The 18,266-nt window shown below is 37.2% G+C and overlaps 1 protein-coding gene across 1 annotated transcript in view; it reads left to right on the plus strand.

The window, feature by feature from the left end:
* atrnl1b (attractin-like 1b) overlaps positions 1–17,616 on the plus strand; it is an 85,918-nt gene extending 68,302 nt beyond the window's left edge. The window contains exons 27-29 of the mRNA XM_061707661.1: positions 8,343–8,450; positions 13,876–13,990; positions 15,500–17,616. Of these exons, the coding sequence (XP_061563645.1) occupies positions 8,343–8,450; positions 13,876–13,990; positions 15,500–15,624 (348 nt within the window). The 3' untranslated portion in view covers positions 15,625–17,616. The remainder of the gene's footprint in view (positions 1–8,342; positions 8,451–13,875; positions 13,991–15,499) is intronic.
* Positions 17,617–18,266: the final 650 nt, after the last annotated feature.

Here is an 18,266-nt window from a genome sequence, read left to right on the forward strand (position 1 = left end):
AAGTGACCTGTATTCACACTCTAGATGTCAATAATGTATTTAGTCACCCAGCTGGAACTTTACTGCTCAAGATACCAGCGAAGCTGCTCATTTACATGAAATATAGCATCATGGGAGTGTTATTGTTGCAGTTTTCTATTGATTCATTATAAAGCCATGTTACTGGAATATAAGTTTTAAGGTCTATTTAAAGAAGTTGCTGTTTTTGTTCTGCTTGAATCCATTTAGTGTTTTTAATTGAGTAAAAGTCATTCAGTAGATTGTAGAAGCATTATTGATTCCGTTTCAGACATGCATCTCATGAGCGAGCCAAGGCTTTCATCATTTATATCAAGATGACATTTATAGTGAACTATTTACACTATTGATTATAATACTAGACGTAATACATAAATCTCGGTGCCACTTTCTGCTGGTGAGAAATAAGAAGAGGTTATGATTATAACTGACTCAGTTGAGGGAGTGCCAAGACTCATACAGTGTTCGATAAACAGAACCAGTTCTGCCAGTCTTGTCTCGTTAATGAACCGATTGACTCTTCACTGAACATTGTGTCCAGTTAATTTGAAAACGTTTGTGAGCAGCCCCTGCACTTAGGAGATTGTCCAAGTACTGGATGGAAAGGTTTGTGCTGGGGGCCTTTTAAGCATCCATCCGGCATAAGGACAGGGAAAAATGAGTTTTAATGAGGCTTTCGAAAGTGGCAGGGTTAATAATGAGACTCTGACCCAGCCAAGTGGCATATGGACATCTAATTGAATCCTTTTTTTTTTATTGGTGTGGTTTGAAATCTGTATCAGTCTGGTTTCTGTTAGATTTACACAGAAATATATCATTACAACCAGATTTCCAACACAATTTTATATTTTTCCAAGGAACATATTTGATATGAAGTGATCATAAAGCATGAATTGTGTATTAATAATGTTGAAATTTGCAGGTGACTAGAGGACAACAATCATTAAGAATCCTGAACCGGCAAACTTGTATTAACTTTTAAAAAAAAGTTTTTTTTTGTTTTTTTTTTTCAGTTTTTAGTTTTTACAAGTAACTGGTGTCTTACCTGCAGCAGACAGTGCAAACGTTGTCTCTTTCATCTTACAAAGTGTAATATTTACCACACTCCAACTTTAATTAACTTTTTTCTGCTCTGGACTTGGAAGTATGTTTTACTACAGAGGCAGTGCTCATATTTGAATAGTTTTTGTTCAGGTTAGATGACAAGACTTGGATCCTGACTGGGGACCAAGGGAGGAAAACAAAGCAGATTTAAATGCCAGGGAGGAGGATAGGCTGACCTCTCTGAAACTACCTGTGAGGGAGAAATAGAAGGGACGGCGTGCTGACATTTCATGAGATGCCAACCTCAAAGATGTGACGGGCTCAAATATGTGAATTTATCTAATAAACCTCCCCTCTTTTTATCGCTCTTGCGCAGATACAAATACACAACTTCTCCAACCACAGGTGTGCAAATGTCTAACTTAGAATTCTAAAGCTCTGAAATGTCTTGTATTTACCTCAGAAATGGCCCATTATGTTTTATTACAGCATGTTTACACAGACATACGGTGTGATTCAGTATTTAATACTCATCTCCTCTTATTTATTTATTTATTCATGCACTCTTAAGATGCATTTTGGATCTTAGCTGATGATGGTTTGTTGCCTCGGGGGCCAATTGAGCAACTGACTCATTAGACACCAAAACTTAGTGTATGCTTTTATTTACTCCTTTACAAGAGTCTGAAAATATTCCCAGCAGGAAACCATTTAATTATTGCTGGAATAATCACATTGTGAACAGAAGAAATGCACCATTCACACACACATTGTGCCAGGATTTAACATATTTGATTTTGAAATGCTGCATGGCTTTTGTTTGACACCAGCTGTGGCTTTTGGTGGGGCATTTGTTGTGCCGGCACTGTTTGCTTTTGTTCTTTCCACTTTGGCAGCAAAAGCCACTTTGGAAAGAGGCTAGTGTCGGTTGAAATGGTCACCGGCTTGGTTGCTTTAATTTAGTTTTGTGCCTGAGAAAAGTAAAAAGAGCTAATTAGAGATGACAGTATCTTCACACGCCCCCCATGCAGACTTGATGGTTGCTCATTCTGCTCTTGAAGAGGCAATCAGCAGCCATCGATTTCTGCAATAAGATTATCTGACTCTTAAGCCCCTTGTCACCCTGATTGTCCTTTGTTCAGGTTACTCTAAGAATTCCCACTGAAGATACACACTGTAATGTAACCATGCTCAGCTCTTTCCTAGATAAGAAGCTTTTACAATACTGAGTTAATCTTTTATCATTTTATTTCTTTATTTAACACTGCAACAGGATGTGGTGTTTTTATTTTCTTTTAGTTTTATATATCTAATAATGTTCTTGTATCCTTATTCTAAATGATAGCGGTCCACTAAGGTGGATGTCCTCATTTTGTTATTTAATCAATTAATCACAACACACATAGTCAGATAAACGTATACATGCAAAACAAGGTGGGATTTACACCTGAAAATGTAATGCAATGATGATTTTCTCAATTCAATTAATATTTTTATTATATATATGGGTCAAAGACGAATAAGGATTTTCAACAGGTCAATTTTAAAATAATAATAAAAAAGAATATCTATTGCAGTAGTTCAAACAATAAGAATGTTGTGTACACATAAATTCATATAAAACTTTTAAATTAAGTGATTTTTGTCAAGATGAATTGGCACTAGCCTTAAAAAAAAAGTCATGTGGTGAAACCATGATTCATATTAAAATAAATTAATTTCCTTTACATCTTGACATCTTTTTCAGTATTAGTATTATACAAAAATGTTTTTTTTAATGGTCGCATCACATGATATTTCATAAAATGGACATCAGTCAAACTTTGTTTGTATATTATGATGGAAATATAAATATAAATGTGTATAAATCTTATACTCTACAAGACATTTTGGAAATCATGCCAGATAGGGCAGAAGATTGATTTAAATACATTTAGAATGATTTCAAATACGTTTTCAAAACAAGAGTCATGGTCGGACGGTCGCACCACATGACATTTTGACGCTTAAAACAACAACAAAATCCCAAATAACTAGTATTCAAGTGAGTCCATATGTGGGACAAGTAGGTCATATATATGATATTTTTTTATCCATTAAACCTTTTTTGAATTGAAAAAAAAATCAGTTTTTTAGAAAATATAGGCATCATGTCATTGACTCATATGTTGTCCAGGCCAGATTATTTGGTTACCAGCAGTTATCTTTGAAACAGAGTCTGACCTGTTTAGGTCACTCTGTCAGACAATCAGAAGCAGGATGACACCCATCTCTCTATAGGATCCTATGGAGGGAACGAAGTGTTGCATTCACTAGATTGATGATTCATGCACTCACTTGCCAAATTAATCAAGTGGCGTGGCATAGCAATGTGCTCCATGCCCACCCTTATCAAAACCATGAATGGCTCCAGCTTGTATTCTAGACAAAATCAGTCTGTCATTGCACAAACGTTAATTGGTTTTACAGAGTTCACTCTTGCCTTTTGTCATTAACTCAGCTTTCATTTCTAGGATCTCTCTGGTATTGTGTTGGCCCTCTAGGTGATTGTATTCTCATCACATTTTTGATGATTCACAGCACAAACATTCCCTGACTTTGCTCCTGCTCTTCTGTTGTGCTTTGTTGCTTTAAAATGAATTCTGCAACATGATAAATAACATTACGACTATCTGACATTTAGGATGAATGTTGTTGGATTCAAGCTTTTGTGTTGCCTTGTAGCATAGTAAGCCCTGAGCTGTTTGCTTGTTTTGCAACAACCTCGGCGGGCCCTCCATCGCGTTTTTATCTTTTTCGAAAAGGGCAACATTTCTCATTTTAACCTGTTGTGACCCAGCAGCTCAAATCTATAGCTTTCGTATTGCCTGTTTGATGTTTAATGGTAGAGATGTACGGCAATTTGGCACTGGACCTCGGAAATAGAGTGTATAAAAAAATCTATCAGGTGATCAATGTCAATTTCATGAGGCTGCTGTTTTTTCCCCCCTCGCCACCTTCAGTTTTGCTTCTTCTAGAAAATGGTTTCAGAGTAATTGAACAAAACGGTGCAACTTTTCTTTCATTCTGTCTTAACGAGTGGCCTGTGTAGCAGTGATGGAGTCACAGATCCTTAAAGATCTTACCATGGGTTATATCTGCTCTCCTGTTATGGCCGAGATTACAGCGACCACCCTGACTCTATTTATTTATTTATTTTTATTAATGGGCAGATTAGACCGGGAAAAAGAGTCATGTTTAACAGATGTATGTTATTATTATCACTCCAAGATTCAGTTGCATAACCGATGACGAACTTTTCAAAATTGTTAGTGTCTGTTCATCTCAGACAAGATCATGAGAGTATGTGCGGTAGCCTGGTCAGTTGCACACCTGACTTTTTCCCAGAGTTAACGCGCCTTCTGGGTGTTTTTGTACCATACTACTGATAGTGTGATTGGTTGCATTCCCCGTACTATATTTGGGTAAAACTAGAGCACACAAGCAGGACACTATGTGGTTTTAAAGATTGGCTTATGTTTTCCGGCTTAATGGAGCCGGTAACTTTAGCAAGCCGTCATTGGCTAATTTCTATTAATCCAATTGGTTGAGTAGTCCGTGTTAAATAGAGAAACTGTGCATCCAGTCACCTGCCAAGAATTTTGTCTGCCCTTTTCCTGCCTGATTGATTTTAAAAGGGTTCCATCAACTTCCCAGATTGGGCTCGTTGTGCGACATCTCTGTAGCCCGTAATATAAATGCAATATTAAAAACTAAATAAAACTAAATTGATGGAATGTTGTGTTTCTGTGAAAGGAATCAGTTTATGGAACAATCTGAATAAAGAAAACAAAGAATCCAAATCAAACATTATATTCAAAAGAATAATTAAAGCCTGTATGTTAAGTAAATATAATGAAATATGTTAGTTAAGTTTGATTGACATACCCATAGACGGCAGTAATTTTATTTTAGTTTTTTATTTACTTGTTGTTTTTTAAATTTTTAATTTATGTTATTTGTGAATTTATTTCTTGGGAAAAAGGGGCAGATTAAATAAGATTATTTTTCTTTCTGCTCCCTTTTCATTCACAATTTATTAACATTTGTGTTTGTATTGAATTGTTTGTTTTATTTTTTGAATGAAATAAAGAATAAAATGAAATGAAATGAAAAAGGATGCACAAATATGATCAGTTTAGTTGTTTTTTTTTTTGTTTTTTTGTTTTACTTTCGGGTTGTTGAGAAGGATTATAATTATTACATAAAAAGTTGAATGTCCTTATTTGGGAACATTAAAGTTTTTATGCTCATGTTGTGTTTTTAACCTCCAGTAAAAGGAGCGTAGTAATGGGTCAGCGTGTCCTGTGTGGACGTTCTGCAGAAATACAGCAAGCCAATAGGGTGAATACAGTACTCTTTTATTAACCTGCCACACAGGTGACACTGGGTCGTCTCTCCGAACATCATATGGATTTTAGTTAACAGTTAATAGCCAGAATAATGAATACCTAATCATGTTCAAAGTGAGGGAGGTTGGAGGGTCTGTACACAAGAATTGAAGGGTTTGTTACGACAAGGACACATTTCTGTGCAGTGATCTTAAAGCTACAAGAAAACTCAATGCTCTCGTTCATGTGGTCCAAACAGGCACAGGGTGATTTAACGCTTAAATTATTGTTGGAAGATATTGGAAGCTTCACTAGCAGTCCACCGCAGTAAAGTGTCATTTGTCCATTGTATGACAGAGTTGTAATGCTAGCTGCAAAAATGATCAAGTGAATTTACCATCCTGTTAGGTAGCATGTATTGGCAGCAATGGTATATTTACCACATGAAATAAGAACTGGTACTGTTCGCTAAAGTTCTGCAGTTTTGACTGCTCAACAGCCAGCCACTATGGCTGACACACACATGCGTGCACACTGTCAAGCAAAAGCAATTACCAAAACCTTTATCTAGAAGAGGACATGTAACTATGCACACAAAAAAACATGATTAGCTCACATTTACTGTTAATGGCTCGCTGTTAAATTGCCAAATCGTGACAAGGCTAGTTAAGAATACAACTCCAGTCTTTCCAAATTAGTCCAAGTAATACAAATCCTGTTTAAAAAATAAATAAATAATTGCGTAGCTAGGGAAACAAGCAGATTGCACCAAGACTCTTCTTCGATGCCATCACCCATTAACGTAACAAGGACACCACGTCTGCCGTTAGTCTCAAACAACCAGCCATAGACATATGTTTTCATCATCTTTGGATTTGTCATGAACAGTTACTACTAACCTCTTTCATAAGTTTAGTTGCCAGTCCAGTGTTGAATTACAATAAGGTACTGGCGGTCCTGACGAATGCAGCAAACCCTGCACAGACCGAGTGGTTTAAAAAGATGTTTTCATGGTCTGGTAGGCACCAGATTTTCATGCTCAAACCTTAAAAAGGAGTTTTCCATATTATGTCCCCTTTAATGTCTGGGAGTGAGATGGACACATTCATACATTCAAGGGTCCAAAACTGATCACTTAACATAATAAAGCATCAAAAAGATCTACAAAACTTTCACATTTACTTCCCATCTTCCCATTTTAAGTGCATTTAATAACAAATAAATTAAGTGGAAATCTGAGGCAAAAACAGAAACTAACATAATGGATCATATTCATTTTTATAGGTTTTTTTTTTTGACAGTGTAAAGTTGTTTTTTTTTCCGCATTATGTCGTTTATCCAAACTCTGAGCCATATTTAGAAAAGTAGTGAAGAAGGACAGGTTATGGGGCTGACCATCACAATGACTTGAAATGCTTTGTAATCTTAAATACAATTATATCTTAATGCGAGACACTTAAGCTCATCAAAAATCCAATAACAATCAGTGATGTCCTTGGCACTGAAATGGCGGACTGTTTAGATATTGATCAGACAGTGTGTTGTTGATGAAAGTGTGGCACTAGTTGTTTTACAATATTGATCAGAGAGGAACAAGAGAAACTATTTACTGCTGGATCTAAGCAACCAATTTCTATCACTCTGGTAGAAACCAAACTACGGCTCATGTGTGCAGAAGCTGCCAGAGAAGCTCAAATTCATCAAAACATTGATCGTTTATCCAAACTCTGAGCCATATTACCAATCTACCAATACTTCCTTGATTGGTAGTTTTGTAATATTAAATGTTAGTTTAGTTTAAACTATGTTCACATTTCAACAATTTCCATTCACTTTTTCTGTATTACAAAAATAAAGGCTACTTGGAGTTGGGTCTATTCAGTCTTTGCATCTACAGTGAGGTTCAAATCAAATCTAAAATATTTAGAAATAGGAAAACCTGCTGTAATTATATATATAAAAAAAAAAGAGACCCAAATTCAAAATGCATGTGAGTACAGAGGACTTATATCCAAAATGTTAAAAACTGCAAAAACAGAAAATGACCCAAAGCAAGCATTCGGTGACAGTTTGTTTTTAACTCAAAATGATCCTGTTTGTATTTTTGTCCATTCTGTCAGTAAAGTGCTTCTGGTTTGGTAGAAGTTTTAGTTTGTCTTCTACATGCTGCTCTTTTAATGTCAGTCTGCAGATTTTTAATGACGTCTAGGTCATTGCACTGGGAGGATGATGCTAAAACCTCCAGATTGTGCTTCAAGAGGCAGTCTATTGCCTGTTTTGATGTTGCTTAGGATCATTATCCTGATAAAATAACATCTTTTATCTTCACCTGTTAGCCACACAAGCCCAAAGCATAATCGACCCATCCTTTAAGCTGCTTAACACTTCAAAAGATGTTTTTGCTCCCCCCTCTGTTATATTATACAACAAACATATCTCTTTATCATTCCAGTCTAAAAATAAATATCGTAACATTTGTCAGTCCTGGGACTTGTTTCTATAGTACATGAGGCGTCTTTAGCTTGATATGGTGCAAATGTAGGAAATCTTTTTTTTTTGTGATGATTGTTCTGATGATTATGGTCTTTGAATTTGAAAAGTCATTTCATAACTCAAATCTCTTGATTTTTCTAAATGATTCCACAGTGTGCTTTAACCTCCAAATGGTGCAAAACATAAAGGAACTAACCTTGCTTACGATGTTTAAAAGAATATTTCATCCCGTCTACAGTTCAGTTGATCTTTACTAACATCTCACTAAAACGTCATTTGTTGCCACAGTTTTTGAACCATTGGAGCACATTTTCTGAAGGTGATAAAACTATTTTCTAAAGGTCTTAAATGTGCTTCTATGCTTTTGGTCGTGTTTTTCCTGTTTTCTTCATGTGTTATTTCATTTTGACATTGCAGCAGCTGATGAGAGAGCGTCAGCAGATGGCCAGTCGTCCGTTTGCGTCCGTCGCTGTTTCGTTGGATGCCAGAGGAGAGCAGACAGAAGTGTTGCAGGCTCTGGTTGAAGTAAGTCTTACAAACACACTCCATTTTCAGACATAACAGTCCACTTAGTATGTATTTATATATGTTTTAATTTAGATAGTTGAATGAGTAGTACCTGGATCGGCTAAACAACCTTGAAATCCATCAAGAAGCCACATTTGTCATATTTGCACAGGCATCTGATATAAGCAGACTCGTATGAGTGAGTATTTTTAAAGACATAAACACGACATACTTTTTTGTGCTACATGATCAAATGTCCGTATATACAGGACTGTCTCTGAAAATTTGAATATTGTGATAAAGTCCTTTATTTTCTGTAATGCAAAAATGTCATACATTCTGGATTCATTACAAATCAACTGAAATATTGCAAGCCTTTTATTATTTTAATATTGCTGATCATGGCTTACAGCTTAAGAAAACTCAAATATCCTATCTCAAAAAATTAGAATATTCTGGGAATCTTAAACTGTAAACCATAATCAGCAATATTACAATAATAAAAGGCTTGCAATATTTCAGTTGATTTGTAATGAATCCAGAATGTATGACATTTTAGTTTTTTTAATTGCATTACAGAAAATAAAGGACTTTATCACAATATTCTAATTTTCAGAGACAGTCCTGTAATGAGTAAATGGAAGCCTTTTGTTCAAAGTTTCATCCTGGCGAAATCTGTCATGTTTTTAGCAACTACCAACGACTCCCCGGGCCCCAGTACAGACCTGTAAAGATTTATATAGACGTTCATGTTTTTGGTTTGTTGGGGGAAAAGATAATGATAATGTCACTACTTCAACTGGCTACGGGAAAAGGAAAGTGTTCAGAAATTAATATATTCATGGAATGTTTGATGATTATTCCCCATCCCAAACGGCCTTTTATACTGTTATATTGGTGCAAATGTGTCCTCTGGGATTGTTTACTGGGAACATGCTGCAGAGTGTTTTGCACTCAAAATGTGATTTTATTCATTTATTATCTGGATGCCCATATGCATCTGCTTGGACTTGTTCTGTACTGCCCAGTTTGTCCAACTTTTATTTATTCCTCTCATACAACTGGAAATGCCTGGAACTAAATGCAACATGGGGTTTGATGCCATATGGTATAAATCATAGTTAAAAGCAATAATCAGAGTTACATTCTCAAAATGCAATAAAAAGGGCCAGCAGTGTTTTTTCAGCCAGGCCAAGCTCTTTGTCATCTGCTGCTGCGATGAGGGAAAAATCACTGTGGCAACCCACGGAGAGGCAGCATATTAGTGATGAGTGGACTGCCGAGTGGCGCTCACTCTCACACTCGCACATTACGGTGTTGTGAAGGCCAGTGGAAAGTGCAGAAATGGAGAATAAACAATCCTTCTCGGCTCTTTGAGTGCACTATACAACTGTATTTGAACGCAATCTAAAGCAGAGCATTCCTTTGCCGTGATTAAAGTAAAAAAATAATTACATACTTGTCCTACAAATTTCAGTCCTTACAGTGTTAGATAATCGAGCAGTGATCCTTGTCGGGTCCTAAAGTAGTCCGGCACCGTGCCGGATCTCCGGCGTGTGGAGTATTTTTTTTTTCTCGGCGTGCAGTTTGACTGCTTTTTTAAAAAACTGCATTAAATGGTTGCTAATCAATAATTCCACCAATTAATTAGTCTGCCTGAGTTTCACCTTTCCTTATGACATTATGACCTTTAATTTAAAATATTAATATTTTAGACTGTAGTTCATCTTATACCCTGTATATCAAAAGCATCCATAGTGAAAAGGAAAATAATATTCAAATGATGTCATTTTTGTTGCTTGCCAAATTACCGAGCACATGTGCCCCGCTCCCGGAAAAAAGTTCAGGCTCAGGATTTTTTTTAACTTTAAGCCTTGCCTTGTTTTCCTGCAAAACGGTCCAAGACGAAGGTCGTGCGAGGCATGACTAAGCAGAGATCCACTGTTAAAATACAAAAAAATATTAGAAATTAAATTTCTGCATATCTAAGAGTCAGCAAACAATATTTGTGTAAAAATATCTTAATATTGAACTTTTGAATTTTCACATATGTAACAGCATAGAGGTTGCTGTATAATGAGTTTGAATTAAAGGTAGGCTGAGGCATATCTGGATGATGTAACATCTGTTGATTTTGGAAACAAAACAAACTTCAACAATAACTAAATATAAATTATATGGATACAGATTGTAGTAAATATAATCAATGAGATAATAGAAAGAGATTTTTAGAAGATTATTTTTAGATTTTGAAATCATGCATGTGAAGATTTAACTGTCCGGTGAGATGTTACTACCAGAAGTGGAAAATGAAGTATGTACCGTACTTCCTAAAAGGTCATCAACCCTGCAGAGAAACAAAATAAAACTATGCTAATAAGCATGTGATGCATATTTGTATGGACGTTGACTTTTAAGAATGCTAATACTTTTATATATAATACATATAATATATAGTTTGTGTCTTCTTCATCATGGTCAAACACAAACTCATTTGTACACCATCTTCTGGTAATTTAATAGTTAACATCGGTGACAAATGATTAGCATCAAGAAGTTAAGTCTAAGAGTGACATGTTTGTCGGTCTTGCAGCACGTACATGATTGTCTTTTGGACACATTTAGTTTTACAAGAGTGAAAGCAACACAGTTTCAAAAAGACTAATGCACATTTTGGATGAGATGCAGCTTCATATTCCAAGCTTTGGCAACAGCTGAAGGTGAATCATATTTAACGAGACTAATTCTGTTTTGTAAGAGTTAATTTATCAGCATCTGCCACCACTTAGATATTGCAACTGTTTGTTGATGTCAAAGAGGACACTAATCCTGTGTTGTTGTTTCCACCAGTTCTGTTTGTGCTTGTTACCCAGCCCTGACAGCTACAAAGCAGAGGTGCACTTTTTTTGAATATCAAAACCACAACTAATAATTGGTGCAGCACTAAGATAACCCCACACACCATTTAATGCACATTTAAGACCCCCGTCTCCGACTGTGCCATCAGCCCTGATCTCTGCATTAGTTAGCAGCATCTCTCTATTGCTCCTTCACAGACGCTCACAAAGCTTTTGTGCACAATTCTTCCATTTGATTGGTTTAAACCCCCAAAATGGACAATGCTTTTAGTGACCAAGTTGTCAGCAGCTGCTGGACGGAGAGCAATTTGGGCCCACACACTGCAGACCAAGATATCTGGCATTCAGCATATGGAGCCACTAACGAACAGCTACTGTGATTGATGACAGCTGTCAGTGGGGAGAGGAGAGCAGATACAGAGAGTGTGTGTGTGTTTGTGTACATGTGTGTGTGTGTGTGTTTGCTTGCTTAGGGAACGGGTATGAATGACCATGCTACAGCCTTCATGCTTGATAGATGCATGTTTTTAAAAGGCAGGCTGTGCAAATCTGAGAATTGTGTGCATCGTTTAAAAAGGTGCTGATTTGAAAGAAGAAAAAAGAAACAAAGACAGCGGTATAACTGAACTGGAATCACAGGATTAATTGCTTGTATTTAAGCAATGTTTTATGAGATACTTCTATTATATAGGGTGCTTAGGTTAACTGAACCAAGTGTACCGGCCTGTGTACGAGCTTGTACTTGGACGCAGCAGATTGTTTCGTTTTATAGGTATATGTTCTTATATCACACTTAGGGGACACATTAATATCTTCAAGAGGCTTGTTAAAAAGTCAAGATCATTTAAAGGTTATGTGCAACTTTCAGAAACCCATTGCCATCAGAGGCTGCAGGGAGGTTGTAATTGAAGCTTGCACACTTTAAATCCTTACATACTGTAGGTGGGAAGTGCATTAAACTGGATGTGACTGACCTGTTGACTATATTTATCAAAGATAATTAAGGTTCTAGTAAAGACTATAAGTTGAAAGTTTGTCTAGGTGAATTGAAGGGCTTCCTCATAGATAACATGGGTTGAGCTCTTATAGGCTTTGAACAATATGCATAAGTATTATGTAAGGCTGCGTTTGAACCTTCCTGTGCTTGCTTGTTGCAGCTTATTTCACTCAGTAGGTTTAGTTTGCGTGTGGGTTTGCAGCGCGGCTTGACCTGTAGTTGTAGATAAACTCGAGGCTTCCTGGACTGATCCCAGCGGTCGCTGGGCTTCATGAGATTAGTTTTGAAACTTTGAAGGCACATATTTAAAAAGATTTTGGGTTGTGTGCCGTATATTTCTAGAACCGTTTTACCAGATTTCAATAATTAATTTGTGTGTTTTACTTTCAGTCCAACTTCTGTTTAGAATGTGCTAGACGTCATGTTTTTTTTTTCTCTCTCGCAATAGCTAATGATGACGATGTTCAAAACCTCCAGAAAAATGATTTGGATTCTGCACAGAGGGGTCTCTTTTGATGAAAGATGAGCTTAACTCATCTCGGAAACCTGATTCAGACATCGGTTCAACAGTACATAAAAATTTTAAACTTGACCTTAATGATCTTGGCTTTTTAACTGGTGCCACACTTAGGTGTGCAACCCACGTACCTGCCAAACTACACAACTGTGTCTGATGCTGTCATTTGTGTTCTAACATACTGTATTATACATAATATCTATAAGACTGCAGTGCATAAGCGCAAAGGTTTTAGAAACTAAGAAATATACTTTAGCTGCGGAGCCCAGCATTTCAAATGGCATTTTTAATTGCCAGTTGCATGGGAAATTACACTGCATGCTTCAACGGGAATGAGACTTCATTTACATTGAAGCACTTGAGCGGCGAGAACTGGGTTTCATAACATCAGTTTTGTTATTCCACTGCTTAAATGGATCTTTATTAAGTTTCCTGTATATATTTGGTAAATCAAGGCTTCTGAAGTAAATTTTAGTTATTGCGCATCGGTACATCCTACTCCAAATTCAAACATATTTCAATCCAGCGCTCATTAAGACTCTTTCCGATTTCTGCTGCCTGTTATGTGTCTGTACATGTAAATTCAACCACACAGAAGGAAAAAAGGTCCGTCCTATCCAAGCAGTTTCATTCAAAGCATGCAGTCAAAGCCCCGACACTTGTTATTAGGATGACATGTTTGTCACGCCTGTGACGAACAGCTCCGGCCATTAAGTCTGAGGGTCGGTCGTCGCCTCAGCACTCGAACCGTCTGACGGGACACAAGTGTTTTTGTTGTGACCAGTCAAACACTTTGTCTCAAGAGACGAGCGTCTCAGGTCCAGCAGCTGATACAAGTGACTTTTTATCTGACAGGGCGTGATTATAAAGCAGAGGTATGCCAGTCAACTGAGAACGTGTCCATGTGCCTTAAGTTTTTAAAGTCATTATTGACATATTGTGATTTCTGATGATGTTTCTGCAGGACACAGGGTGCAGCTTTTCTTTGCTGTGTTTTTGTACTGTACAATCCCGGTCTGTGTTAGTTGAAACTGTGGTGATGGGTGTGTTTTTTCCTCCTTGTTTCCTAAGGGCGTGCCCAAACCTGCTGCGATGGAGCCGTGCTCCGGAGGTAAAGCTGCCGTGCTGACTGTCCTCATGCGTCTGCCCTGCGGCTACTCCAGCTTTCCTCCTCCAGGACAGTCAGGTAACACTCACACTCTGGATCTACGACGAATAGCTGCACTTTTTGTCTGATTTGTGATGTTCAGTACTAGGGGTGTAACGATACACTAATCTCACGATACGGTACGATACACGATATTGAGGTCACGATAACGATACGATACGATATTATAGCAGTATTTTTTTAACAACCTTGAATGAGGAACATATGACTGGAAAAAATTGTCTTTTATTTGAAAGACACAAAATACAAAACAATGCTGTGCGTTTGCCCTATTGTTACAGTTTGTAATGCTTTATAACTGTTTAAGTTTTAAAGAGAAAGCCAGGCCAACCAATTTCCACAAACTGAACTAAAAGTAAATGTCAGGTTTGCGTTATGCATCTTCAGTTTCATACAAGTACAAATATTTTGCCACAAACTGAATAGTTTCTCCCATGTATGATTTGACTTTTTTCTTTTCCAGAAATTTAACAACTAAAATTAAATAAATAAATAAAAGTAAATAAATACATACAATTTTACATTATAAAATAGATTGATTCATGCTCACCTTATAAGTGTAAGAGGAGATTTATTTTTGTTAAGAAGGTTATTTTGGTAATTCAGGGTTCATTATTTTATAAATATATTCTTTATATTGTGATGTAAATCAGGGACTATAATGACACTAGTCAGTTTATCTGTAGTGATTAGTCTGTTTTAGATTGGGCGGAGTGATACGCCACAGTACGGCACTAGGTGCTGTGTTGATGTTCTAAAATCCTACACTGTTGAGGGACATTAAAGTACACTGGAACTCAGCAGAAGTTGTCCCTGTGTTTATCCTACTAAAAAGGTTTAATTTAATAAGGTAAGGCGTAACTCTACACCAGACTTGCATAAGTAAAGGTTCAGAGCTCAAAACGGGACTAGTTTCTTCTGAGCGGAGGAAGATTTTGGTCCGCGGGTCGAGGTGTGGTCGGATGCGCGTTACTAGTCAACACAATAGATTAATATTAATAACCCAATATCGCGATACACTTTGTCACCTCCACGACACGTTTCGTGACGTTTTTGTATCGCAAAATGTCGTGGCACGATATATTGTTACACCCCTATTCAGTACGCACAAATGTCAATTAATGTCACATCGCATCTAACATCCCACATCCTTATTCCAACACGACACTTCTTCATCATGTTATTTGTTCTTGGACTTGGCTGTTCTCCACGTGTTGGAGCAATAAGGGCTCATACTCGTACACGAGTCAGAGACCAACAGTATTTACAGTCATGCAAAGAGTAAACATCCTGTTTCAGTACCAAACTGAATGTATCAGAATATGAAAAAAAAAGAAAAAATCCTCTCTGAGATTAAAACAGTTATGGTAAAATGTAATTTCCCCTAATAAAGTATTATTTAGTTGAATTAACTGCAGTATCTTTTTATGTATTTGGGTTCTTCTCAACAGCATTTATCTTATTTTTTTTTTCGTTTCCTTTTATTTTGCACCACTCATGCTCGTCTCTCCTTCTCCTCCTCTGCAGGACTCATCGTTGCCAGCGCCCTGATAGACATTTCACAACAGAAAGCATCAGATTTTAAGGACAAGTCCCAGGCCTTAAAGAGCCGAAAGGCTCTCCCTCCGTCACACCAGGGGACCTGCGTCTGAGTCTTAACCTCTCAATCCAGTGGTTCTGTTTTTTTAAAATGTTTTCTTTTAAATCATCCGAGGTCATGTTGTTCCAAGTTGTCTCAGGTCCTAGTTGGAAGCCTTTCCAGAGACGTGTCACATGGCTACGTGAAAGAGAGTTCATTCATTCGGCTGCTACCGCTGAAGTTTCCACCCATGTCACCTCTTTGTCGTCGTTTCCCGTTCTTCATACCTCATCGTCAGCGATCCTTCACCAGATTCTGCCGGGACCTGCATCCACCGGGCTCTTTCAAGTGTCTGCGTTAAGCAGAATCCCACTCTTTCAAAGACAGATTAATAAAGAGGGCCTGAACCGTCTGAAGTTACATCCTCTACCTGCTTGGCATGAAGAAAAAGCGAAAGGCGACTGTACTTAAAGTGATGTCACGGTTAACTGATTTCACCTCCCACCATCCTTGGAAAGTAACGGAAGTGACTGATGGGTATCCAGTACATGCTGCCGTTACTGTTTTTGACCTTCTTTTTTGCTTGCCCAACAAGTGTTATTATCTGGTGCTCAAGCTTTCAGTTTCTATGAGTTATCATGCCTTCTCACGGGGCAGGACGTGCACCAGACCAGGACTCGCATTTAACACCTCATAACCACGTGGAAATTACAGTTAATGATTTGTCTCTAAATCTCCTGTACATACCAATCATTCACCCAGCTAAAGCTAAAGTCTGTATTTTTCTGTGGGATGCGTCCAGTGCAGCTGCCGAGACCGAGGTCACTACCAGCACCGAGACGGCAAAACCTTGAGGAGACGCGACTGAATCGTGACTCATTGAACCCCCAAGCATGAATATTTCCCAAACGTAGACGTTAGATGCATTTTATTGAGAAACGGAAAGTTTTATTTGTTTTTAAAAAAAAACAACCACATATTTTTACCCTCCAGTTGTCAGTATTAAAAACAAACAGAAGTCCTGGTTGGTTCTCTTCTGTCATTTCTAATCTGGGCCAACGCTGGGCTCGGATCAACGCGGTGGGCAGACGGCGTGCAAGAGTCCGCTTCATAAGGTCAGACCAGAGACATGACGACTCTGGTTGTTTTCTAGTTTAATTTGTTTTTTTTTTAACAGTGTCTGAAGCTATGACTTTATTTCAGTCTTTGAGTACAAGGAGTTGTGTTCCCTTTTGATAATGCCTTGACTTTTCATGAACTACCGATGAGAAGCAGCGAGGATCTGAGGACGTTTCAAAGCTGTACAGTGTCTAGTTAGAACAAATGTGTCTCTGTCACTCTTATTTCTTGAGATTTCATGTGTTCTCGTCAAGTTTTTATGACGGACTGATGAAAACTTTGGTTGTTTTAGGCCTTGTCAAATGATACTCTTATATCTATAATAAATCGTCTTTTGCGACACTCGTGAAAAGAACATTTTGTGTTCATACTATATATATATATATATATATATATATATATATACATATATATATAATGTATGAAAGATTCCTGTGTAATAGCGTCTTTACCATATTGTTTTTTCGTTGACTTAAAACTCTTTTTGAACTGTGCATCTGTACAGACTGTCGGGCATTCTCTGGCTTTTTTCTGCAAACACGGTCACTCAGATGCGTTTCATCTTTAGGATAGTGTTCCAGTCGATGTGCTTTTATTTTGTGTTTGAAGAGTAATCCGTTAATAGTGTTATTACGCAGGAATCGGGGCCCTACTGTACTATGGAAGAAAAAAAAAATGACAAGCTGCATTATCAGTAACGTCAGTGTATTTTAAGATGCTGGAAAATTAAAAAAGAAAAAACAAATCTTATCTGAAAATGGTTTGTGTGTGGAAGTCTTTTCTCTCATCTTTCTCATGCTGTGGTGCACGTCTTTGCTCAGGTTGAAACCTTTTAATTTGTGATTGCTTCACCAGCTAAGAGGTCCCTTTGAAGGTTATCAGATCTCAAAAATCTCAATGTAATTTATACCAGAAGCATATTCTGAAGTGGAATTTATTATAGTAATTGAAGTCAGTTGAGTGCAATTTGCTCTGAAGTCATAGATGTGATTTCAAAAGTTGACTTGAAATTGGAGGTATGAACATTCATTTGTTCACTATTATATTTAAGAGTGGGACATGAAAAGTGGAAATGTTTTAAAGTCAAATAATGTGTGTCCTTTATTGCTGGAAAATTAGGAGTTTTGGCCAGAACTTTTACAGAAAGTATTTTCAAAATGATTTTCCTGTACTCTTCCTGAATTTTCTTCCGTCTGATTGGCCGATAGAGAAATCTGATAAGCCGTTTTATTTGACTTTTGAACTTGTGATTGACTGAAACAGGGATTTGAGCTCAAAATAGGTCACTTTTAGAATAAATCCCGCTGCTGTGAGCCAGTCATGTTGCACAGATTGACAGTGATTTCAAAATGGATATAATGTATAATTTTCCATTCTCAGTATGTTCAAATTAGATAAGCGTGGATCTATTTACGATACCTGTCTCATCGCTTTCAGGGTTGGATGAATGCATGGTGTGGAATCTTTGCACTGTAGTTAATATCAATTACCTAAAGGCAAAAATTGCATATCATCATTATGTAATTAAAAGATTGAAAAGATTTGCCAAATGGAATTAAAGGGTCACTAACCTTTGCAGTGCAGCTTTTAATTCTA

This window comes from Cololabis saira, chromosome 19 (assembly GCF_033807715.1).
Source record: "Cololabis saira isolate AMF1-May2022 chromosome 19, fColSai1.1, whole genome shotgun sequence".
Lineage (NCBI taxonomy): Eukaryota > Metazoa > Chordata > Actinopteri > Beloniformes > Belonidae > Cololabis > Cololabis saira.